This window comes from Ursus maritimus, unplaced genomic scaffold (assembly GCF_017311325.1).
Source record: "Ursus maritimus isolate PB19 unplaced genomic scaffold, ASM1731132v1 scaffold_3, whole genome shotgun sequence".
Taxonomy (NCBI): Eukaryota; Metazoa; Chordata; class Mammalia; order Carnivora; family Ursidae; genus Ursus; species Ursus maritimus.
The window spans coordinates 42,206,200-42,232,179 of record NW_024425563.1 but is presented as its reverse complement, the minus strand read 5'-3'; the positions used below and the strand labels follow the sequence as shown (position 1 = coordinate 42,232,179).

At 41.7% G+C, this 25,980-nt stretch overlaps 1 protein-coding gene across 3 annotated transcripts in view; it reads left to right on the top strand.

Moving 5' to 3' along the window:
- BMPER (BMP binding endothelial regulator) overlaps nucleotides 1-25,980 on the top strand; it is a 237,222-nt gene that overhangs the window by 24,744 nt on the left and 186,498 nt on the right. For all 3 annotated transcript variants that reach the window (XM_040644113.1, XM_040644112.1, XM_008686482.2), the window contains exon 3: nucleotides 5,442-5,541. In XM_040644113.1, coding sequence (XP_040500047.1) covers nucleotides 5,442-5,541 — 100 coding nt within the window. The remainder of the gene's footprint in view (nucleotides 1-5,441; nucleotides 5,542-25,980) is intronic.

Genomic DNA, 25,980 nt, shown 5'->3' with positions numbered 1-25,980 from the left:
CTTATAACAAGGGCAGGAGACCTGCATGTCTGACCCAGGTGGCCTCTTTCCGGAAAATTTCCAGACTAGCTCAGCTACATACTAATCTATTCCTAAAATCTCAACAGTCGAGTAGGAGCTAACCTAATTCTAATATGATACACCCATAAATTTTAATGCTGTGCCTTAGCAACTAACCTCCCCGGCTGGCCCCTTAATCCAGGCCTGGGAACCAGGTTGTGTTCCCAGGTCCACTGCTAGCTTCCTCTTTGAGGGACCTGAGACACTTAACTTTATTGTGTGCCATTCCCCCATCTGCGAATCTTAAGAAACCTATGAGGATTAATGAAATAATGTCTGCAGAGCTCTTTAGAAGAAAAGTGCTATGTAAACATGAAGTATTATTCTTCTGTTTATGAGAAGTTTTATAATATTGCCTAGGAGAAATTGTGACCTGCGTTCAAAAGCACCATAAAGTTCCCTTTGGCGCTTTTGGGGCTGGAATTGGGTTACAATGGGGAACTTCAAGGAAAAGTTGACCTCTTTGACTTCATGCATGGGGCGACTAGAAATTCCACAGAGAATACATGTGCTGATGTCGGATCACCTTCCTCCTTGGGAAGCTTGACACAAGACATTTGTATTCCTAAAAACAAATTCCTCTGTGAGCGGTCTCAAGACTCTCAAATAGTGAAACATCACTGTGTGTGCACCTCAAATAAATTTACTGATAAAAATAATTGGATTAAGGGTCACCATGTCCTATCTGTGCTCAACGACCCTGATGGCTTTTGGCTCAAGGTGAAATTCTCACTTGGTGCCAGAAGTTACACGGCAGTTTTTGTGTGACCTGCCAATGTCTGACGTCTGGTTTCCTCCAACACGGTATAAGTTTCTGGAGAATAGAGGGGAAGCTTGTGGCATGATTTCTCACTCCAGCAGCACTGAGTACTATGGCACGGGTGCCAAGTCTTGGGTTTTTTCCGCTGCTCTAGAACTTCCATTGCTAAGTTCCTGTGCTTCTGAGAGTCCTCGTGCTGGGCCTCTATCCCCCGACAGTAGCTGATGATGATAACCTTCAGGGTTAATATGGGTTCACCTCCATGGATGTTTGCATTTTGGGAGGGGGATTCTTGAGGGCAGCACGATCTATAAGCCCCTCCCCAAATAAGACTGCAGTGATGATATAAGAGTGCGGGGTTTGCATCTGTGGAGGGGGAAGGGAAAGTCTGCAGGGTTTCTAATTTAAGGAAGAGAGCCACTGCTAACCCCTTCATCTCCTCTCTGATACTATCCAGCCTGTGGGCTTCATTGACCTATTGAGTGTTGTTCATTTGGGCAGAAAGAAGTATGACAACTTCGCAGCCTTCTTGATTTTCTGAAAAAGGATCTGGCACTTAGAATTTGCTAGTTTGCCAGATGACAGCTGTTTGCCTCTAAGGCAGGCTTTGCTTTCATAAGAGACAAGGATTGAAGGAAAATAATGCCATCTTCTGAGGAAGAGGCTCATGTGGTCTGCCACCTTCCTAACATGGCTCTGGAGTCTTGGCAGGCAGGGAACCAGGTATTTTAATTTTTATTCTTATTTCAAGAGATTTGTGATGCCGTTTCAGAGTCTAAAAATAGAGTATCTGCCAGCTGACATTTCTCCCTGATCAGTCTCATCCTATTAGCTGCTGTGTTTTCCTCTCCAGATTTCTATTTTATTATTATTTTTAAAATATAAGTGAAAGGTCAGGTAATACTTTCCATATTTCATAATAGGATTGGTCCTGGAAGAATCTTAGAAAAAAATATCTTTAAGACATTGGCTTGAAATAGAACAAAAGCATGTCAAAAACATTTTTTTCTAGTTGCAGAAAGCAGACAGGAAAATCTCACAGTGGTGATCTGCTATCTTCTCTATAGCCCCTGCCTCCCTTCAGTGAGTGATCATGTCCCTTCACATCGCACACTGAAAAATGTTCGGCAGCCACTAGCAGGTCTCATGGTCCCAATTCCGAAGCCCAGGGAACTCTGTGCTACCACCTAGTGGCAGACCTTGGGCACAGCAAGCTGGCTGCCGGAATCCTGTTTGAACTTGGCTGTGGCTGAGGCTGTGGTTTGGCTCACATCCTTATAGAGCTTTGTTGCCAGCCATGTAGACTTTTTCTCTTTTACTCCCTATGCCCCCCTTTTATTTTTGCATATTGGCACTTCATTTCATGTGCCTCCAGAGGCTGTGTTTTGGGTTTTGATATATTTGGTCTTTCAGAAAAGAGGCAATAATGCAGACACCTTTGACAGCAGGTAAATCACAGGCTGGCTGACCCTAGAAAGTGATGAACACTTGGAGACAGAGACTGAGGATGAAAAATGTGATAAGGTTTATTACTCTTACATACTGGCTAGGTCCGTTTTTTAGAATGTTCTGATATTTTCCTCCAGTGCTTTTCTACCACTCTCTCTGTTGCTTAGATTTTGAGAGATTCAAACCCAAGCTGGAACCTCTGGAAAGTTTGTTCAAGGATGGCAGTCTGGCTTTCAGAGGTATGATAGATACAGCTACCTGTTAACATCCAAAATGGCATAACCATCCTCATTACCAGAAAACAGCTGGTATTTGTAGACCTTCCCATGGTTGGTGATGACACAGCCCTGTGGCGGTGTTATTCTGCTCCTGTTAGAGAGCTCATTTCATGTGTGAGGAACCACAGGGGAGGCACCAGTCTCCCCTGGGGCCTCTGGGTCAGGACATTGTTTTGTTTTTGTCCATATCCTGAGTGCCTGGGAAGTTGCAAAGTGCAGCATTTAAATGTTTGCCTTTGGAGTCAGACCTCTGTTTGCATTCCAAATCTGCCTTTTGCATGACCCTGGGCAGGTATCTTAACCTTGGTTCCCCATCTGTAAAATGGGGGTGATGTGGAATTTTATTTTATTTTATTTATTGATTTTTTTGTGTGTGAAATGATGCATATAAAATTCTTAGTGCAGAGCCCAGGACATAGAACGTGTTTGGAAGTATGAATCAGCACCAGAAGAAGTTTCTTGAGTGGAAAAGTGAAGCGAATGAGCCATGGCCTTCCCTTAGAACAGAGGACACTTGATGCACGGTTGGGGGTGGTGGTGGTGAGGAGGCCGGTAGAGATGGACTCCTGCAGGCATGGCTTTGTGGGCGCCACTTCTCACCAGAGCCCCTGGCTCGAGCCCAGTGCTTTTGTCTCTTGGCAAAATCAGTGAAAGCGAAGCGAGTGGTCTTAATTAACCTGTGCTTAAATTTACTCTGTAGCTGCTGGACTTAATTAAGGAGACAGAGGAATCAGCCTCTTATGAGCAATTCTCTGTAGTTTTTCTTGCTTTCTTCGAGGGCCTGGGATTCTAAGCATGTGCTTCATATCCATGCCAACCAGACACCAGGGACATGATCAGATATGGCAGTTTGGTAGAATATAGAAAAACTCCAAATGTTATTAGAAGGGGGGAAATCCCCCACTAAACCTACAGCTAAAGTTTAGGTTTGGGGTGTGTGTGTGTGTGTACAAAAAAAATTCCAGATGTGAAGCTACAAACCATCTGGTTGGAATAACTTTTGTGCTGGACTATAGTTACAAGCTATTTATTATGAATCTTGGGATCCTGCTATGGATTTGACTGGCTCCCAGGTTTCTGATTTAGCAAAGAGTTCCTATATTTAAGAAAGTGCGCGTCTTCCTATGTATCAGACCCTGAATTGTGACTCACACCCACCGTGACTGCCCTTAGAGCTTTGAACTCCCCATGTCGGAGGATTTTTCCCTTCAGAGAGGAGGTGCACTTGGGGGTGGCCCTTCCCTGAGGCTGCAGCCAGGTTTGCATGAGCTGTGCTAACAGATGTTCTGCTTAGAAAGTGTGTTCACTTCACAGACGTCTTGCAGTGGGGGGCATCGGTATCAAACGACGGCTTGTGGGAACTGGACTTTGCCAAATGAAGTCACTGTTAATAATGCCAAACAAATAGCGTATATTCCTGGTCATTGTTCATGATCACTTTCGTGGTAGTGGAGGGACACTATTAATTTTTTAAAACAGACCTCCCTAATTTGAATTGTGACCATACTACATATTATGTTTGTAATTTAAGAAAAATTAGGAGAATCAACTGAAGGGCTGTGACTTGCAGGGAGTCTTGATTCCACCATCTTTGTGAAAGGAGTGGGTGAGGGAAGGAGCTTGGGAGGGCTTGGAGCTGGGACACCTGGGTTCAGATGGGACGTCTGCCATCACTGAGGGACTGTGGACAGCTCCCGAACTCATCTCAGCCCTACCCGGCACAAGAATACTCTCTGCAGAGTAGTGGTTCTCAGCCCTGGCTGCACATTGGAATTACCTGGGGGGAGCTTGGGAAAACTCTAGGCCTGGTCCTTAGGATCAGTCAGATCTGCAGGGGGTGGGAGACAGTGCCAGTCTTTGTGAAGTACCACACAGGGGTCCTGATCTGGAGCTTAGGATAAGGACCACAAGATTGTAGGAGTAAATGAGGCTAGCTCCATGAGGCCTCCTTCTCACATAACAGACGCCAAAAAGGGGGAAAAGAAGAGAATCGATTACTCAGGTCGTATACCTTCTCTGAGCAGCAGTTTTCTTGTTTATAAACTGGGGATAGTAATAATATTTATCTCACAGAATTTTAATAGGAATGAAGGCCGTAGCACCTAGCATATAGCATATAGAAGAAACTTACTGAAGCTCAAATCTTAAGTTTTGTGACCTAGTATTTTCGGCGCACGTGGACCCAGCCTGAGTATAAACAGGCATATACATCATGTTTGGATCTTCTCTGAGACATTTTAACAGCTAACCTTTCAGGATAAAACCGAAGATGCAAATGCCCACCACACTTCATTAGCATAAGTGCTAATATAATGCAGCTGTCCCGTGGCTATAAAACACTGACGACTGTGTCTCTGCTTGGCATGGAGAATATTATTTTTTCTCTTACTGAGCGGATTCAATACTCAACTTTGTCATTATTTGAGTTGGAACTTTAGATTGCTGCATTTTAATGCACTCTACTATTAAGGATTGTTGGACGGCTGTGTGCAAATATTTTTGTTCTCACGATGCAGTCCTGGCCCAGGTAGCCCAATGGGCAAAATATGATTTACACAAATATTATCGTTTCTATAGTGTGTACTAAAAAGAAACCTTAGAACGGAGTGGGAGAAAGCTTTGCTCTCCGCGTTCGGTTATCTAGGTGACGTTGGTTTCTAAAGAGGGAACTTTTCACTCCCCTCTCATGTGCCCCTAATCTCAAAAGTCCCGTGTTTCTGAATGAATATTTCTGTTCCAGAGAGAGCAAAATGCTTTCATGAGTATTTCTTGCCAAGATGAAGGCAAGATAGGAAGAGGGAGGCTAGCAAAACCTCAGGCACGTGTCAGAATTCGGGGTGGGGGGGTTTCTGTTTGGAGTTTCTTTCAAATGTCTCTTGTCTCTTTCTGCCTAGAACAAGGAAGTGACCTGTAAGAGAGAGAAGTGCCCAGTGCTGTCGAGAGACTGTGCCCTCGCCATCAAGCAGAGGGGAGCCTGTTGTGAGCGGTGCAAAGGTGATTTATGTCTTGGCCGCCTTTTCTGGCTGCTGCTTTGGGCATTTTTATTTCTCTTTTTCTCACCTTCCTCTTCATTCAGCTCTTGGCTGGGGTGCCAGTGGGTGTTGGGAGGGAAGCTAGCGTGTGCGTCTGTGTGTGTGAGTTGGGGAGGTTGGTAGTAACGGGGACTTTCCTAATGGAGGGATGAGGGTGTGGTGGACCTCGGCATATTAGGTTGCGTTCTAAGGCAGGTTGCTGAAGTGTGACAGAGAAGATGCAAACATGATGCCCATGGGTGTTGGTCCGCACATGTGTACAGCTTATTTGTCAGGAAGTTTCAGCATGTCTCCAGGCTGCACGCTTGCCGTGCCTTATTCCGCCAGAGGAGTCTTTAAATTAAGCCCGAATTTTATCATTTTGGCCCCTATTAATTTTCTGTCCTTCCAAATTGAATCCAAGTTCCTTCCCTTGCCTTTGAAGCCTCTCTAAAATATGCCTACCCCAACTTCATTCCCGCGGTCCTCCAGCGCACACTCTCTCCTGAGCAGGCTGTTTCTGCTGTTGCCTCTCGGCCTCCGCTCAGGTTTCTCCTCCCCACCGGTCCAGATGCTGCCTGTGCTCAAGGCCCCCAGCTGTCACTCGTCCCTTCCCCTCTACGTTTCTGTGGCACACAGAAGTCCACAAGGTACTTCAGTGATGCGTTTTTCCTCCTTCATCACCTCACATGCATTCAGTAAATCGTGAACTCCTCGGGGACAGGCGCCGGGTCATGCTCTGCCATCGCCGAGTGTGTGCGTGGACAGTGGCTAACAGAGCGGGGCCCTCAGGAGGCACCGAGAGCATCATAGGTCAGGATGTGGGCTCTGGAGTCACACGGCCATGACAGAATCTGGCAGTCCTGGGGTGCGGGGTGTTTGCCAAAGTTTGCATCCACGAGGAACCTCAGAATGTGACCTTATTTGGAAATAGGATCTTTGGAAGTGTAATTAGTGAAGATCAGATCATACTGGATGGGGGTGGCCCCCAATCCAATATGACTAGTGTCTTTACATTAAGAAGAGGAGACAGACAGACAGACACACAGAGCAAACAACCCTATTATGAGAGAGGCAGCTATAAATACCTGGACTCTGTTCCCTGGGACTCCGATTCAGTTGTTCTGGGGAGGGGGCTTGGCATCTGTTTTTTAAAAAGCTCCCAAGAGACTTAGTGTGCAGTCTGGATGAGGAAACCACTAAAGCAGAGCTTGACCTTGTATCAGGAGATTTGTATCCCTCAGAAGAATATACACTTTTTTTTTTTTTTTTTTGGAGGGTGGGGAGGTTTAAAGAACCATCAAAAGAACTCTACAGATACCAGGTCGACTAAAGCCCATTTAAAAAAAATGTTGTTTTCAATGAACTCTAGTTGACTCACGAAGTTACATTAGTTTGAGGGGTACAGCACTGTGGTTTGCCAAACTATGTGTCATGCTGTGTTCACAAGTATAGCTACCAGCTCTCACCATGCAAGTATACACTCTTACAGTACCATTGATTCTGTCCCTGGTGTGTGCCACTCATCTCCCTGCCTTAGTCATCCCAATAATATTCTAAAGCCCATTTTTAATGACAACCCATGAGTCTCAATATTGAACAAAGATCCTGTGAATTTTTCAAAACACACTATTACATAAAATCCACATTTCAAGAATTAATGCCCAATTAATAACCGTGGTTATTGTAGTAAATTATAATGATTGTTTATTAAAAAATTAAACACTAAAAAAGCAAAATAAAACCCGACAGAGACAGAGATTAGAGTTATGCCACCACAAGCCAAGGAGCACCTGGAGTCTCCAGGAGGTGGGAGAAGGCAAGGAGGGGGCCTTCCCTAGGCCTTCAGATGAAGTGTGGCCCTGCCAACCCCCTGATTTGGGGCTCCTGGTCTCCAGAGTTACGAGAGAATAAATGTCTGTGTTTTAAGCCACCCAGCTTGTGGTAATTTACTGCAGCAGCACAGGAAAAAGCATACACCGTTTCCACTTGAGAGATTCCACTTGGAATCTCTGTCTCCCCAGTTCCCTCCTGTAAGTTGGGGATGATAATTGTGTTGGAGGGAATTGAATGGGAAGGTCTGTTCAAAGTACTTAGCACAGTGCCAAGCATTTCTTACACAGTGTGTAAGCATTTCTCAGTTAATGTAAGTATAGTGGGTGCTCTTTAAATACTTGTTGGGCTTGACTATAAAAAACATACCTTCTGAAGTCTTTCAGGGGACCAGTAGGGTAGATGATATTTTTTCGGAGCCTTCTCAATCAACCATTTACCTATACCCCCTTCCTATGAGTTGGGAGTTGGATGTTTTAGCCATGTGACTTCTGAGAGCTATCAGTGCAAGGCCTGAAATGGTCATTTGTCAGGACTCTCCCAAGCAGATGGTCAGATAAAGTGATTCCAGCGAAAACCCATTAGCAAGCCAGTGTGTGTCCAAGTTACTGTTGTTTCACCTTAAAGAAGCTCCTCTTTTCATTCTTTCCTTTTTAAACTGCTTATTTGCCATTTTCATCTTTCAGTGATTAGCAAGGCTGCCTTGCCAGTGAGAGGCCAGTTGGATACCACAGAATGGAAGCACCATGGCTTTTGGTTCGTTTCCCCATTAACTGTGGTATGGAAGGGAACTTTCTGTTGCTGTAGCATGTCACTGTCTTTCCTGCTTGTCCTGCTGTTTCCTGCATCATCATTCTTCCCTCTGATCGTCCTAATCTTCCAAGGGAAAGAGACACCCAAGACACATCCATTTCCTGAGTGGTTTTTCTTGAGCTTAAGAAGAGAAGCTTCCTCAGATTAAACTGGGCCCAAGAATAGACCAGCGAATTCAGTGTCCTGAGATCTCTTTCTGATAGTGGTGTCAGGCCTTTGGGAGAGGTCAAAATCCCCAGCCTGCCCTGAGGTGGTCCTCCGTGACAGAGACTCATGAATGCATCAGACTTCTCAAGCTCTGGTGGTTGATGTTAGAGTTACCTACTTCATTTTCTTTATTTCTACTCCATTACACAGTGTTTGTCTCATGGATTTTAAGAGACACAATTGCATTTGTTCTTAGCTACTGGTTTGTTTATGTTTTTCTGATCAGAATAGTAGCATATGCTCATAGAAGAAGCTTTGAAAAATAGTCCGAACTGTGGGAAAGCAGAAAATAAATTTACTCATAATCCCACCACCCAGAAGGTACAATTATTAATATTTAGTATATTTCTTTCTGTATTTTTTCCTGTGTAAAAGTGTTTATGTAGCTAATATCTTGGAACTTATGTTGCATTATTTAAAAAAATTTTTTCCACTTAACCTCAAGACATAATATCTTTTCAACTTATTTGGAAATATGGCCCTTGATGGGTACATATGATTCTGTTGTGGGAAGGTATCACCATTCACTTGATCATTCTCACTGGATCATTTGGGCATCGAGATTGTGTCTTGGATTTTAGTATTAGACAAGGTTAAAGACAAACAGCTGAAACCAAAGAGCAGGTACAGTGAAGAAAGGACTGGAAAGAGAGAATCAAGAGGAGCATTACCTGGGTAGAGAGAAGATGTTAGTGTTAACCCACAGACCACTCTGGATTTGGTTTCCAAAGGAATCTGGATGGACCTCTCCTTAACCCTTTTGTGACCTTTGTTCATACAGGGGGAACAACAACAATAACAATAACAAACCCTTAGTGTGTAGCAGAAATTCTAAGACAGTAGCTGTGTTTCTCATAAGTCCTTTTCCAGACAGCGTCCTCCATGCCAACACGGGGGGTTTTGACTTTTCTGATTCAAGGAGGGTGACTCAGGAAGGAATCATACTAATGAGAAGTTTGTTGATAATATTGTATTTTAGAGCAGAATGATGTTAAGGCAAGATTGTCTCAGGGTCAAATAATGTTGGTCAGATCAGGGAATAATATGCAAGTAATTTTCCTTAGCAAAGAAATGGAGCCTCTGGTTTTAGATGAGTTAACACATGGTGAGCAGAGAGCTGATGGACTTAATTCATCTGTATTTTGAAGGGCATTTACATTCAGGGGTACCACCTAAAGCTCATTCTAAAGTTGCTCACCAGCCACATTAGGCTACAGTGTGGTCAGGCCTGTTGGAGAAGTGAGCATAGCACGTATCTGACCTGGTGGGATGGGTGGAGGGTGTGGACCTACCAGGCTTCCCAGCAGAGACAGCCCTTCTGGAAGAGCCTTTCTACCACCAGCAGGCATGCAGGAAGGTGAAATCCAGCATTGCTAACTGGGTGAAGCAGTAGTGAAATGACTTCCCCTTGAGTATTGTTTTTTGTCTGTCCTTTCTCTTACCTGAGGGAATCACGAGTGTAAGCAGTGATTCTCAAAATGCAGTGGACTATAGAATCACCTGTTAAATGTGGATTCCTGGGCCTTGCCCCCTAATAGTAATAGCAACTAGGATCATCATCTTCTTCATCAAGATAGCACCAGCTACTATAGGTAATCCTTACTCAGAACGAGGCATGAAGTCCCCACAGCTTAGTGAGGTAGGTACTATCATAGCCCCATTTTGCAAATGAAAAAATGGTAGCACTGAGAGGCTTAGTGACTTTCCCAAGGTCCCAGAGCTAGAAAATGATGGAGATGGGGCACAGAGCATGGTCTCACCATTTTAGACTTTCAGGCCTGCTGTATTGGAAGCCCTGGGTCTGGGTCCCTGAGTCTACATTTCCAGGCCTCCACTGGGGGCTGAGGCTTCAGAACCGCTGCTACCAGATGAAGAAAGGACAAGAAGACAGAGGGTGGGCCTTCTTGATGAGGGAATGAGAACCACATATTTACAGGCTGTTGGCTGATATCTACTCTGATCAACACATCTTCAAGGTGGAAAATCTCTTTGCCTTCTGTAGGAGTGAGGCCGTCATGATTTTCTGACTCTGTGTACTCCTCTTATTTGTAAATTGCATATTAGTACAATGATGGTGTAAGAGATAAAGTAAAATAGATAATGAGCAAGAAAATAGAACTCAAATGTTGAAGTGCTAGTGAATGTATATCAAAACTTGTTCCCAGTTATTCAACTGTGTAATAAATGGGGGAGAACTCGATCCCCCAGAACTGGTTACCCACCTCCCATCATTTGTTGGGATTTTTCTCTCTTCCTCTTTCCCTTTCTAGCATAATTATATAATTTTAACTTCAGTTCGATACCTGCTACATTATCATACCAAAAAATTTTTTAAAAAGGGAAACAAAGGCCTATTTGAACTACAAAAATCCACTCTTCTCAGAAATAACAACTCTTATCAATTTATTGGGTCTTTCCCAGACCTTTTTCAGTTTATTATGTATTTATTCACACGTATATGCATATACATATATACGTAATTTCGTATGTGTGGTTTTATTTTTACATAAATGGAATTAAATGTAACATAATCTTTTACAGTTTGCTTTTTAAAATTATTTCAACAATAGTAAGACTTAGGAATTTTCCCGCGCCAGTTCATGCTTTGTAACTGTTGTGCAGATCCCACAGCATACATGTACAGTGATTTATGTAACATCTCTCCCCTGATAGATGTTTAGATTTTCGTTTTTCTGCCAGGAAGGGAACCAGCTCGCCATGAGTGTTGTGCACACATGTGTATGTTTCTTAAGGACGGAAGCCTGGAATTTGATGTGCCATGGGGAAAGGATGCACATGTTCAGTTGAAAAGACCATTACTCGGTGGGCTCCAAAAAAGGCAATATTAGTCTCCTTTTCTATTCCCCTCGCAGCTTTTAGGCCCTTTCTTACTGAAAGGTGTTGGGCGGGAGGAGAGAGAGTATAGTGTAACACTACCACATGGCAACATTTGTTGGCTCCTTCACCTTAAAATCTTGCTCCTTCCCCTCCTGCCGATTCCTCATTTTAGACTGCTACACTGATACCCTTACTCACTTCCTCCCTGTTCTTGACTTCCCCCAAAATACAGGGGATATTTTTCTTCTCCTTTCTGTGGTTTGGTGAGAAATGGTAGCAAGTGCCTTTTAAAGAAGCTAGCTGAGGGCTATCAGTTGCTTTCATGCTTTTCAATGTATTCTAGAAAAGCACGGACAGTTGTCGACAAGTTAAGACTCGAATGATACTATTTTCACGGAATTTGGCCCAATGCTGGCAAACTGCAGTTTGGAATCCACTAAATTTAGAATAGAGGCTAGATAAAGAAAGGGGGAAATATTTTCCTTGCTTCCTATTTCTAAGAATGATCTTTCAATGAGAAGTACCCTCATTGGTGTCTTTGTCATCCTAATCATCAAACGTGCTCCGCGTTTGAAGCATTTGAAAGTGCTCCGAGGTTATTACTTTTTGTTTGTTTTGATACTTCTAATATTTGGAAAGTATGGAGAGGAGAAGGCATATTATCAGCTCATTTCTTCTTGGACTGTCTCTTAAAGAAGTTTGGGCCACATAAAAATCCCATATGATGCAATGTCTATGTTTACGCCCATGTTTTATTCTATGTGCGCCGTCATATCTTTGGCCACTTCTGTAATTAGTGTTCATAGCTTATTTATGATTATGTGGGGCCTAATTTCATTCCTTTAAATAATTACAGATGTTTATATTTATTGGATCTTGGTCTTTATGGGACCATGCCCATCCTTTAAGGGTCTTTACGACATATTCCCATTCCTTGTTTGAGGCCAGGCGTCTGATGAGGAGCACACGTTCCTGACGACATTGTTCCTACAGGAACACACAGTCTTTTCTACGTGGCTCACCTTCCAGTGTGATTAAAAGTGGAACCTGCTTGTATCTCCCGAGAGCTCTGACTCTGAGGCTTGTCAGAGCCGTGGGCTTTGCCTTTCCAGTTAGTGTCCTTGACACCCTGTGGGTAGTGAGGTGTGAATTGAAGATGGGCTTTCAGACTTTAGCCTCACTATTGTCTTCAGAGTAGTAGCCCCAGAGGGACTTGTTTTCCCACAATGCAGGATACTGGGTTAGTCAGTTTACATTCACCACTTAGTGCTCATGATGGTGAAGTCATTTCTATCTTTCTCATTTTCCATACGAAGTAACTAAGGGCCCAGAGAAGTTAAGTCATTCATTTGCCGAGGTGTTAGTGACCCAGGGCCCAGCCAGAGAGTGTCCATGCCCTCAAAAAGCTTGCTCTATTGAGGGGCAGAGGAATAGCATCCAGTGGGGGAAGTTCTCTAGGAAGGTGTGCCAGAGCGAAGGGAGGGAGGACCGCCTGTGTGCAAGGGACTGGGGAGTGTTCCAGGGAAGGCTTTCCAGAAGGGGCGGCTCACTTGCATGAGCAAGGAATTAATTACATCCAAAGAGGGCTGTTCAAGGGAAAGCTCCCAAGTGAAGGTCATGGTACACAGAAAGACATGAAATAGTTCTTAGACGTTGTCTGCCACTCATCATCAGTTAGAGAACTTGACAAAATGCCAGTTTCTGGGCTTTCCTTTAGACCTACTGAATTAAAACAAATCTGGAATAAGTTTTTGTCGATTTGTTGATTGTTTGGGGGAGGGAGAAGGGATCAGATAAAAACGTAATAGAATTCTATCATGACTTCAGCTTATTTTCCTCTGAAAAAGATGTTGATGTTGCGAAGGAAGTCGTAGGATAGATCTGCTTCCGGACAGAAATATGAAAATTCATATTTTCTTAGAATTCTTAGAGAGGTTGTGTGTGTGTGTGTGCATGCGTGCGTTTGTGATCCTGTTTGCTTCAATCCGACTGCTTCTATGTTTCATTCATTTGTTCATTCATTTATTCAACAAGTATTCACTGATCTACATGCCAGAAATTCATGGGATGGCAGTGCTTACCAAATTGTTTTTAACTGTTACGAAGTCAAAATATTCCTTAAAACAGAACAGGAAGTGAATTATAACTCGTTCTTCTTAAGCAGGTATTTCAGTGTACTTCTGAGATTATTTTATGTTAAAGGGGTTGTAAATTTCATCCAACTAGCCTAACAAGAGGGCAAAGATTAATCTAATTTGAAAAAACTCAATATTGTTTGATGAAAACAGATGAGATCATTGAGAGACAAATACAGTTTTGGCAGCTTTTCTGTATTCACTTGGACTTAGACTCACCCTTTAATTTGGGGTTCTTTCATGAACAATAATGTATCTGTTATCTGAATATATGTTTGTTATTAGAGGATCATAAATGAATAAGGTGTGTTTCCAACATTTGTGGGTCAAATTCCATCCTCTTTCTTCATATAGAACATGAAATATTAATTGTCTGCAATACTTTGATGAAAGATATAAGAGAATAGTCTTTCATTTGTCAAGTGGGATTTATTTTCCACAATCTCTCGTCTTTGATTTCTCTATGCTTTATCTTATTTTTCTATGGGTCGTGATCCCATGGGTTGCATTTTTTTTTAATAGTTAAACTTTTATATTTGATTTAAAAAATATCCTATGATGTTTCATGAAATGAAAGGAAAGAGGCAAAATATAAATATTTGCATGCTAATTTCTAAAATCAGGCCAACCATTCTGGGCTCTGATAAATTAAGATTGGAGAGCACAGCATGCATGGAGAATTGTAAAGGGATTGGGCTCATTTATATAGACAAATTACTGACCAAAGTAAAAGGGAACTGTGAATAATGGTAAAAGACTGAACATTATTAACTATAGGCTGCCTTTATACAGTTCAAGATCATGAATAAGGGCCTCTTCTCAGTGTTGTTTGGCGAGTAACCTGGAAGATGACCATGCCTTTTACAATACTGCTTTGTAGTTGTATGGAGGGAGGCAGCCACTTACCATATAATAGGAATGAACATTAAAAAAAAAAACTTATTTAAAAATAGTCACACTCCCTATGTTCACAGAGTAGATTGTCCTATTGTTTAAACATTTTAAGATGGAAAGGCTGTTAGCCATGTGCAAATCTGGTTGTTTGCTTTTAACCAAAGTTCTTTTGGCAGTCCTAAGGGAGCACTGATTGTTGCCCGAACAAAAGAGTGGTTCTTTCCTCAATCTCTGTTTTCCTTTCTTTTAGACAGGACCAAATTCTTTGGTAATGGTTATATATGATTTGCCCAGATGCAATTTGCCCCAGCTTTCACATCCCAAATAACGAGCTGTCCTCAGGTTAATGCTCTGATGATCATTTAATCTATACTGTGAACTTCAGTTAGAGAAGATTTTGGAAGGAATGACAAATCCCAATCTTTAGGTTGTTGTAGATATTTTTATATTTAGCCCTGAGGGAGTGGTTATTATTATTCTGATTTAACAGATTGGGAAACTGAAGCTTAGGGATATGAAGTGATGTTGTTGAAGATCCCACAGTTGCTGAGAGGTGGGGGAGGGGACTTAGACTCCCAATGCTCCGTTATTCCTGGTATCACACTGCCTGTGAGATAAAAAGGAGGGAGGAGAGATCTGGAGAATCAGGAGGGCTTCAGAAATAGAGGAGAGAGAGCCATACCGGGCTCAGTTTTTTCTTTGCCTTGCCACACCCCTTCTCTCTCCGTGGGCTTTTATAGCCTGGGTGGGCCTGCAATTTCAGAGGAAATATGTGGGCAGAGGAGTTTTGTGGAGGTGATTGAAAACAACATGTGGCTTAGGAGGCGGTGGCTTTTCTTACTAACTGACAGTTTTGGGAACCCCTAACCTAGCATTTTTTCCTCCTTAGTATCCATGACTGTTTATACTGAGCAGTGCCCCCACGAGACAATTTAGATGAACTTTAGTCTTTTGTGAGTATGTATGTGCCTGCTTTCCTAAAATATTTTTAATGGAGAATGGATTCATACAATTAAAACTACGCAAAGCATCTATGGTCACAGTAAGGCTTTCTCCCCCTCTTCACTCTGACCAGCTGGTCCCCTTTCCTGGACCATTTACCAGATTTGTAGGGCTCCTTCCAGAGCCAGCCTCTGCACACTGTGTGTGTGTGTGTGTGTGTGTGTGTGTGTGTGTGTCATTTTCAACCAAACGAAAGTATCCATTAGCTTTACTTCTAGCAGTTTTAATGCTGAGACTCTAACATATCACTTAAAACATCCCAAGAAATTGCATTGCTTTGAAAAACAGTCCGCCATTGAGCTACTCCATTCCAGGGTCACTGTTATTTTTACCAGGATTTTGAGCTTAGGAGAATTTCTGATATGTTTCTTGGTGAAAGTTGTGAGATTAATGGAATGCCCACATATATATTTTAACTTATGCAGTATAATTAATTTTATCTACTCAGCTCCAGAAATTTGAGTGGGGGTTGTTTATAGGTTTTTTAAAGACAAGAAAAAAAAAACCATAACAAAACAAAGAACTAGAGGGCTTTATTTTTTTCCCCTCTTTTTCTCTAACTGAAAAAAGATGTATAAAATGTTATATTTCATAGATTGGTTTTCCATAATATAAACCAGTCTATTTTGGCATTTAAGTAAAAATGACCCTATTTGTTTAAAAAAAATCTTGTTAACATTAAAATCATACTTTACAAAAATCTGTTTTAGTTGTTAAAACTAGTAAGAAAACATAAAACAGAGATCAGCTTTCCTTGTCAGATTTGTCCCAACCCATTTATTTAGGGCCTCTGTTTTTTAAATTCTGTAAGATTTTTGGAAGGCAGTTTAAGTGAAGAGTTTGTGGTTGCCTTTAAGTTAGAAGATTAGATTTCCAAGGCTTGCTGCTAGCTTGGATGCATCAGTTTTCACTTTCCTAAAGTGGGCAAGTTGAGGATGTTTTCACTGTGGCGGAGGAGGCTGGTGGCCCTGATCTCCCTTTTGTATCAATGCAGAGTGCTTCAATCAGGTATTGGCCTAACACTGTATTAGAACACAGGTGTTCTCACCATTCTGCTGATGCACTCTTAAGTTTCTATTGGTCTGTTGGTCTAAGTCTATTAAGTTTCTATTGGTACATAACAAGTAATGGCAAATATAATGGCCTAAAATAACACTCATTTATTATCTTATTGTTTCCATGGGTTAGCCTTCTGGGCACAGCTTAGTTGGATCTCACAGCTGCATTCATGGTTAGCCAGGGCTGGGGTCTCATCTGAGGCTCATCTTCTAAGCTCATGTTGCTGTTAGTAGAATTTAGTTCTTTGCAGCTATAGAATGGCTTGCTTCTTCCAGGCCAGCCGGAGAGCATCTCTCTGATCTATAGACCCTTTTAAATGCTCACATATTAGGTCATGCCCACTCAAGATAATCTCCCTTTTTAATAACTCAAAGTCACACTGATTAAGAATGTTAATTACACCTGCAAAATCTCTTTATCTTTGCTAGGCAAGATAACCTAATCATGGGAGTGCCATTCATCACATTCACAGGTCTCGCCCACAGTCAAGGGCAGGGGATCACACAGGTGGATATATCAGGGAGTAGAAATCTTGGGGTCCGTCTCAGAATTCTACCACCCATACTCAGAGGAGTTCTGAGATGCATGGCAAGTAGAAGCATCTACGGAGATGGTGCTTACAGCTAGAAGATAGCTACAGATTGCACTGCACACTCTAAGTGCTAACAAATGCTGACTCTTGGCTGTTCTCTCTCCTCCTCTGGTCTGGTGGCCACCAAGCCCTATCCTATCCTCCTGCCTATCCTCTATCCTTCTCTTGTTCTGGACTTCTCCAGATAGAAGACCTTCTATCGTTTCCCTGTGTTCTGGGCCCACTTTCTGCCATGGGGCTTTGCACATTCTGTTTCCTCTGCATGGGCTGCTTTTCCATCCGATGTCATCTAGTTAACCTGTACCCCTTCTTCACTCACTTTAGGTATCATTTCCTTGACTCCACAGCCACTTACCATAAAATTAAGTCTCCCTCCTTCTTAAGATGAGGCACAATTGTGATTTAATATTTTGATTTTCTGTAATGCCCACTAAACTGGAGGCTCTGTGAAGGCAGTGACTCTGTGAGGGCAGTGACTATAGTAGTCTCAGCTGTGATCACTGTGCCTGGCACACAGTGGTGGCCTACTGAATATATGCTGGATAAAGGGGAGTAGGAGGAAGATAGGGAAATTTGGACCAAATTTCAGTCTTCCCTAGTTAGTATTCATAAAGTCAACTGTATATTTAGTGTATTACTATTGAGCCATATGTGTCTTAACACATCTTAAGTCCTTTTGGGATTCTGCGTGGCTTAAAAAAGAGTTGAGTAAGAATTAGAAGGAGAGAATAACAATGTATAAGTAGGAATGAAAAATGGTTGAAGGTTTATAAACCAGTCCTAGATTCCTGATACATTACTGTTTCTTCACTGAGTTCCATAGATGTTAAAAAAAAATCCTTAAAATCACCAACAACGCTGTGTATGTTTATGTGGAAATGACTGTAGTGTATTTCAGTGATAACCTCAATTTTTGGTAGCTCTTTCCTTGTCTTGTGCAAAGTTATCCAATAATACTATGCAATGATGACTTCAGATTTCCCAGTTACCATCAACTTGATATGATTATCTGCTTCCTTTTATCACAGCCTGTAGAACACACCTCTAATTTGGCTTTGAGTTTTCTGCAGCTGCTCTTAAAACTGTTCTGTGACTACTTGTAACTTGCCCACCATGAAGAGTAAAACCACTCTGCATTTGAAGATGATTTTCCCTCTCTCCTGTCTTATATTTCAATATAGGAATAAAATCATAATGATGCTTATCATCTGAAAATGTCTTGGAATCAAAACACTCTGATCTCCTCTGAGGCTTCTAATGGCATTGTTTCATGTAGGCTGTCAGACCAAGAAAAAAAAAATAAAGTGAGGGGTTCTGAGTGGAAAGTTGGGGTGCAGTCTACCCATTTTCGAGACTTATAATGTAGCTGCAGTAATAAAGACAATGTGGTATCGGCAGAGGGATAGATGTATACATCAATGGAGCAGAACAGAAAGCCCAGAAATAGACTCATACAAAATGCACAACTGACTTTTGACAAAGGTGCCAAGGCAGTTCAATGGAAGAAGACTGACCCTTTCAACATCTGGTGCAGGAAGAATTAGACACACACAGGCAAAAAAATGAACATGATCTAAACCTCATGTGTTATACAAAAATTAGTTCAAAATTGATCATGGACTGAAATGTGAAACACAGAACTATAAAACAGGTATAAAAAGCATATAGGAGAAAATCTGTGGGACCTAGGGCTGGGCAAAGAGTTTTTTAGATTTGACACCAAAAGCACTGTCCACAAAATGGAAAAATTGATAGATTAAACTTCAGTAAATATTTTTGCTTTGGGGAGGTCTTGTAAAGAGAACAAAAAAATCTAATTAGAAAATGGGAAATAGAAGTGAGGAGGTGTTTCACCATATTGCATACACAAATGGCAAGAAAGCACATGAAAAGATACTCAACATCATTAGCCATTAGGAAAATGCAAATCAAAACCACAGCGAGATATTATGACTCACCTATCAAAATGGCTAAAGAAAAAATAGGATGATTAACACCAAATGCTGGTGAAGATGTAGAAAATCTATCACATGTTGCTGGTAAAAATATCAAATGATTCAGCTACTCTGAACATGAGTATAATGGTTTATAGAACTAAATATACACTTACCATATAACCTAGCAATTGCTCTCTTGGGCAATTCCAGTAAAATGAAAACAGTGTGACCTCAAAACTTTGTACACAAATGTTCACAGCAGCTTTATTCATGATAGGCAAAAACTGGATGCAACCCCCATGTTCCTTAGTGCGTGAATGGTGAAACAAACCGATGTAGCCGTACCATGGAATACTACTCTGCAGTAAAAAGGAATAAGCGATTGATCCATGCAAAAACTTCTTGGTTGGATGTCAGACCAATTATTCTGAAAGAAAAGAGCCAGGGCGCCTGGGTGGCGCAGTCGTTAAGCGGCTGCCTTTGGCTCAGGGCGTGATCCCGGTGCTCTGGGATCGAGCCCCACATCAGGCTTCTCCGCTATGAGCCTGCTTCTTCCTCTCCCACTCCCCCTGCTTATATTCCCTCTCTCGCTGTCTGTCTCTCTGTCAAATAAATAAATAAAATCTTTAAAAAAAAAAAAAGAGCCAATCTCAAAAGGCTGCATACTGTATGATTCCATTTATATAACGTTCTTGAGTAACAAAATTTTGCAGATGGAGAGCTGATTAGTGGTCGTCCAGGCTTAGGGATGGAGGCTACAAGTGGAGTGAGTGTACTAATAAATGAATAGCCTGAGAGGGCTTTGTTGTGATAATACAGTTCTGAATGTTTATTGGTTACACAAAGATGCACATGTGATAAAACTGCATAGAAACACACACACACACACACACACACACACACACACACACACACGAGTACATGTGAAGCCAGTAAAATCTGAATAGTCTGTTCCTGATTTTGATACTGTATTATAGCTCTGAAAGATGTTAACACTAGGGGAGGCTGGGTGAAAGGTGCATGGAAAAAATATTTTTTTTTGTATCTTCCTGTGAATCTATAATTATTTCAAAATAAAAAGTAAAAGAAAATGGGGGTGGTAGGATATTTCTGACAATTTTTCTGCAATAAGACCTAAACATCCTATTTAATCAACCATAAAGGTTACATCTGTGTAATATGCTTCCCAAAGTGTAAAAATCGTGCAGTGCAATTCATTAATCACACAGATGGCATTTCATATGTGTGTTGTATATAACTCATTTCTTCTTCATCCTAGTCAACGAGATTTTCACTGATGTCCTTGAAAGTACTGTGGGGAAACTAAGGGTTCCATTCACGACTCTTTGTGGCTACCATAATTTATCCTATGAGTTTGCTGGTGTTTGGCTGTCTTCAGATCTTATTTTCTTAGCTTGCTGCTGTGTGCCCCAAACTGTGAAACATGCTCCCATTTTGAAAAATGCATGAATCCAACCTTAGATGTTTGAATTTGATCTTTTGATCCCTTATTATTTGTTGCTTCAAAAGGCCTAAAGCATGGCATGATTGGTAGCTCGAAGTAAAGACATTCAGAACTGAGTTTAAACTCAGATCCACAAAATCAGGTCTTGCCTCTTCAGCCACAAAACCTGCATTTTACTTTATAATATTAGTTTTTAGACATCCCTGGAACATGATTTTAAAGTATCACCGGAAGGCAGCATGTCGTGTTCCCCAGGGATATCGTTTTTACTTTTGAAGCTGCTGTGTTCTAAGCTTCCTCTATGCGCCTGGCAGGAACCAAATACTAAACGGAACATGGATTTTGGAGCAAGATAAAAAGAATGGCTGTATGACCTGGACAAAGTAATTTAGTTTTTCTTGATTTCTCATTCAAAAAACTAGGGGTAAAATTTTCTGTCCTAGAATTCTTTTTGTGAGGATAAAATGAAATCACATGTGAAAACTCCCAAGTACAGTGCCTCGCCTGTAATAATTGCGCAGTGATTTTTATTTTCTCTCTTCTTTCCTTTTCTCTTGTTGGAGGATTATTTATTAATACTTCTGAAAATACTTTTTGGAACCAACCTTTGGAAATGACCTCTAGTGACATTTTGCCTGCCCCCATTAGAAAACTGGTCTGATAACTTCACAGGAGAGTCTCTCCTGGTTTTTATTCTTTTTTCCATTTTTGCTCCATATGAGCTCCATTCAGTTCTTTCTCCTTTGCTTGTTGAAGAGCAATGGGTGTTGGCTGTTTAACAAGGAGGCGTTAAGGACAGAGGGGCCGGCCAGCCATGGCTGGGTCAATTCAGCGGAAAGGGAGAAGCACTCCCATGTTCAGAAGAGTTTATGGTATGTCATTTGCAAATATCTTCTCCCATTCCATATTAACCCCAAAGATACAAATGTGGTGATCCGCAGGGGCACCTGCACCCCAGTGTTCATAGCAACGATGTCCACAATAGCCAAACTGTGGAAAGAGCCGAGACGTCCATTGACAGATGAATGGATAAACAAGATGTGGTATATATAGACAATAGAATATTACTCAGCCGCCAGAAAGGATGAATACTTACCAATTACATCACTGTGGATGGAACTGGAGGGTGTTATGCTGAGCGAAAAAAGTCAATCAGAGAAAGACAATTATCATATAGTTTCACTCATATATGAAATATAAGAAACAGTGCAGAGGATCATAGGGGATGGGAGGAAAAACTGAATGGGAAGTTATTGGAGAGGAAGAAAAGCCACGAGCGACTCTTGACTGTAGGAAACAAACTGAGGGTTGCTGAAGGGGAGATGGGTGGGGGGATGGGGTAATTGGGTGATGGGCATTAAGGAGGGCATGTGATATGATGATGAGCACTGGGTGTTATATGCAACTGATGAATTATTGAACTCTACATCTGAAACTAATGATGTGCTATATGTTGGCTAATTGAATTTAAATAAAAAAAGTTTATGGTAAGAACAGATCAAATGCAGGAGTGATGGGTGATGTGGCTCATATAAAAAGTTGTTGCAAGTATTTTTCTTCCTTAATGCATTGCATATTTCCTTTATTATATTAATTACACTAAAAGTTTGAAAGCATATTTTGTTGCATAGAAGCCTAATTTATTTGTGGTTCATAGAATCTGTTTTATTACCTTAATATCAATGCCAGATATTGTATATATTATAATCTTATGAACTTATGAGACTGGCTCTATAAGCCACAATTTCCTCACTTTACAGTCTCCAATAAACACATAGATTAGAAATCCAAGTAAGTCACATGAAGATTTTGTGTTCCTTTATACTGGTGAAGTGAGCTGAATTTGCAAGTCATCTGTACTCACCTAATATTTCTGCATATTTGGGATTTTATTCATAAAACCATCAAAAATTAAGTAAAATAGCTTCCTGCCATTTCTTTTTCTATTGTTGATTATTTCATTTCAATCACATATTTAATTTCTAATTGGAAAACAAAAGCCATGAAAAAGAATGTTGTGGGGGGCACACACTACTCTTTAAGAACTCAGTTCATGGGCCTGATTCTTTCTCTTGGGATTGAGGAAATGGTTTGACTATAAAATTCCCATTAGCCAAAAATAAGCAGAATTGCCTGCAGGATTCATGGTGGGTACAGCCTTGGAGAGTAATAAAAGCCTGTTTTAAATGAACTCCTAAGGACACGATATAAGCCCTAGAATGGCTAGTCAGATTTTATGTTTATCCCTCTTGATTATACTTCCATATGTTTCTGGAAACAGTGTCTGAAAAGTGCTTCATTAAAAAGATTGTATTGGACTGGGGTAATTTGGGGCTTATTGACCAAGTCTCAGAGCTGGGGGTACCCTATCAGGTGGCCCGGAAGCAGCAAAGAATGGCAGTGCTGTCTGCCCTGCTTCCCTGTACCATGTGGCATGAACTGACTTCAAAGACCCCAACTTCTCTTTAATTTAAGTAAGTATGACAGTTTGCATGCTAACCCTCCCCCCAAAAAAAGACAAAAAGGAAACAAATTTGGGGGACCAAAATCGATTTTGGAAAGAAAAAGCACCCTCCTGAAAATTAGCTTAAGATGAGGCTTGCACAGTATGGGAAGAGGGGACTTGAAAAGTGTTGATATGCTTCTCCCTTCTAAGGTTGGGTCGGTACTGGATGCTCAAGGACTTTCCTTCATTATGTTCCATCCTAGCCTGCCTGGTCCATGGAGGGTGATAGGGTTAGTCAGTGTTAACAGAGACAGACTTTGACATCTGAGTTGCTCCGGGAAAGCTTTACTGTTTCTGGAAGTTAAATAGTGAATTGAACTGGTCCACCTGCCAAGAGGAGGAGACAGGAGGTCCAGGGAAAGTCATCTTTTCAAAATTGTTTTCTTTGGTATACAGGAATAGCTGCATGTTAGTACTTACTATGTATTCCTAGCAAAACTGGACATTTCTTAAGTACCTGCTACACAGAAAGTACTGTAAGGGACCCGGAAAGGGACATTTCAAAGGCCGCATATACATGAAGAAAGAGCACAGGAGCATACCCTGAGTGGGGAGGTTTCTAGGAAGGCTCCCCTGAGTTGAGTCTTGAAGGAGGAGTTGGCCAGGCAAAGAAGGAGAGCCTGGGTGACCTAAGTGTTGTGGGGATGATAGAGATGGATGGATGAGATCTGGGTTTTTCAAGAAGGCAGCAGCATTTGCAAAATCATAGGGTGAGATCTTCTGGACATATATGCGGGGTTCTAAATGTGGCATGTCTGCAGTGTGGGGAGTTGGGGGATAGCAGATAAGAGAATGAAAAAGTGAGTCAGGGCCAGGCCTGAGAGGTATATATGCTATGAAGTTTGAATTTTTAGTAAAGGTCAGTTGTTTTAAATCCTCTCCCACTTCCTCCTTCCAGATGCTCTGATCCAGATGGTTTAGAAAAGAAAGGTTGGGGATGGGTATCAGTCTACACCTCATCCAGGCTGTGAACCATTAGTCATCAATAAGAGTGCAAGCGTGTGAATGAGATTAAGAGCCAGATTTGAAAGAGCACACACTGGTTGCTGGTAGGAGGGTGCTTGAACAAGGCCCCTATCCCAGCCAAGAGAAGCAGCGAGCCTACTGTGATAGTGCAGGTGGGAAGCTACCAGCAGCTGGGTGGGGGCAGGAGTGGAGAATGGGTGGGTAATTGGAAGAGAACATCTAGAAGGTGTGTGTGTTGTGGGAAGGGGGATAGGAAAAGGGAAGTGTGGTCAGCCTGCCACAGAGAAGTCCTGTAAGGTAAAGACTGAGTGCTCTTTCGATTCGGTGCGTCGTAGGCAGCGGCAGCCAAAGAGAATGACGTCTCAGTGGGATGGTGGAGGCACAAGCCCAATAACCCAGGTGGAAGCCCTTGAACCTACTTTAAGGAGCCTTCACGTTTGTTATGATCGGGGAAGGTGAATAATCCCCGGGACCTAGATGGAGTTCCAGGAATGAAAGGAAAGGGCCGGAAAGGTAGGCTGGGGCTCTGCTGTGAGGTGCTTGCGGGGGTGGGGGTTGTTATTGGTAATGGTGAGATCCAGTTCTCTGCTCTTAGGCTAATGGTAACCTGACAGATGAGAAGGTTAAGCCTTTTTAGGGTGAGACCAGGTGAAGTTAAGGCTTATTAGAAGGCCAGTGCCATTTTTTTATGGTCCTGATGATTTTTAACAGCTATTTTAACAACAGAATGATGAAAATATGTGGTATTCTTTCTCCCTTGGGGTAATGTGGCTGCTGAGAAAGGTCACAACTAATAGGAAAAATGAGTTTTATTGCTTAATTGTGGATTCAATTTATTTGTGTACTTCCTGTTACCATTACCATGTGTTTTCTGAGTTGACTAGTTGACTAGGCCAAGCTTCTCTGCAGGAGTGTGTATGTTTAAGAAAAAAATGCTCTGAAATTCTTCCCCACCCTGAAAATATTTAAGATATAAAAAGCCAAAAAATACATACATACATGAAGTATAGCTAGTTTAGGCTTGTTTTTGTATTATTCCAGTTTTGCAGAGAAGAGCTGTTCGGGGGTATGACGATTTTGATCAGGGTTCCTCAGTGTTGGCACAGTTGACGTTTTGAGTTGGTTGATTCTCTGTCGTGCGTTGTAGGGCGTGTAGTGGCATCCCTGGGATCTATCCGCTAGGTGCTTGTAACACTATTATCTCCCCAGTTGTGACAACTGAAAATATCTTCTAACATTAGTAGAAGTCTCCGGGGTGGGGGATGGGGAGAAGGTAAAATTGCCCTAGACTGAGAACTGTTGGTTCTCAATACATATTGTAGTGGTTTTATCAGAAAGTAGCTACTTCCTCCCACTGCAGGATGGATAGTTTTATTGACGCTTGTGGAATCTGAGAAGCTTTCTATCACCAGAAGAAAACTAATGAATATTTATAAATTCCCTTGTCAAAAGTTTATTTACAAATATTTAAAGAAAAAGGAGGGGCATGTGGCTCAGGTCATGATCCCAGGGTTCTGGGATCAAGTCTGACATCAGTCTCCCTGCTCAGCGGGGAGTCTGCTTTTCCCTCTCCCTCTGCTGTTCCCTCTCCCTCTGCTGCTCCCTCTGCCTCTCCCCCCTGCTTTGTGCTCTCACTCTTGCTGCTCTCTCAGATCAATCAATTAATCAATCAATCTAAAAAAAAAAGTTTAAATAAAAAAAAAAAAAAGGAAAAGCTACTTTACTGGTTGTCTGACCATTCTTCTGCTTACCCCCATGTACCTACTCTTTCATGTAGTTCCTGAATATGCTGTCATTTAATTTTAAGATTGAAATGTTTTGATTTTTTTTTGGGTGGTTCCCCCTGCCATGCACCCCATCCCCCAGTGCAGTGCAGCCCAAGATGTGCTCTCTAGGTCGCCAATGGTCTATAGACTACATTGCTGGTCTACATTGAGATGAGTACAGACAGAGAGTAAACAATTAGAAATGGTTATTATAATTTGACAGAATAATTTTATGCCTGTTACATATAATACAAAAAACTGAGCTTATATTTTGTCTTAGTCTTTTACATTGAATTTTTTAAGGAATTCATTTCTATTATGCTTTATGAAGATAGCAGTCCCCATTGGATCGGAAGAAGAAAAATAAAAGAAACTGGTCTTTCACTAGAGGTAGTTTGAGAAGCACCAC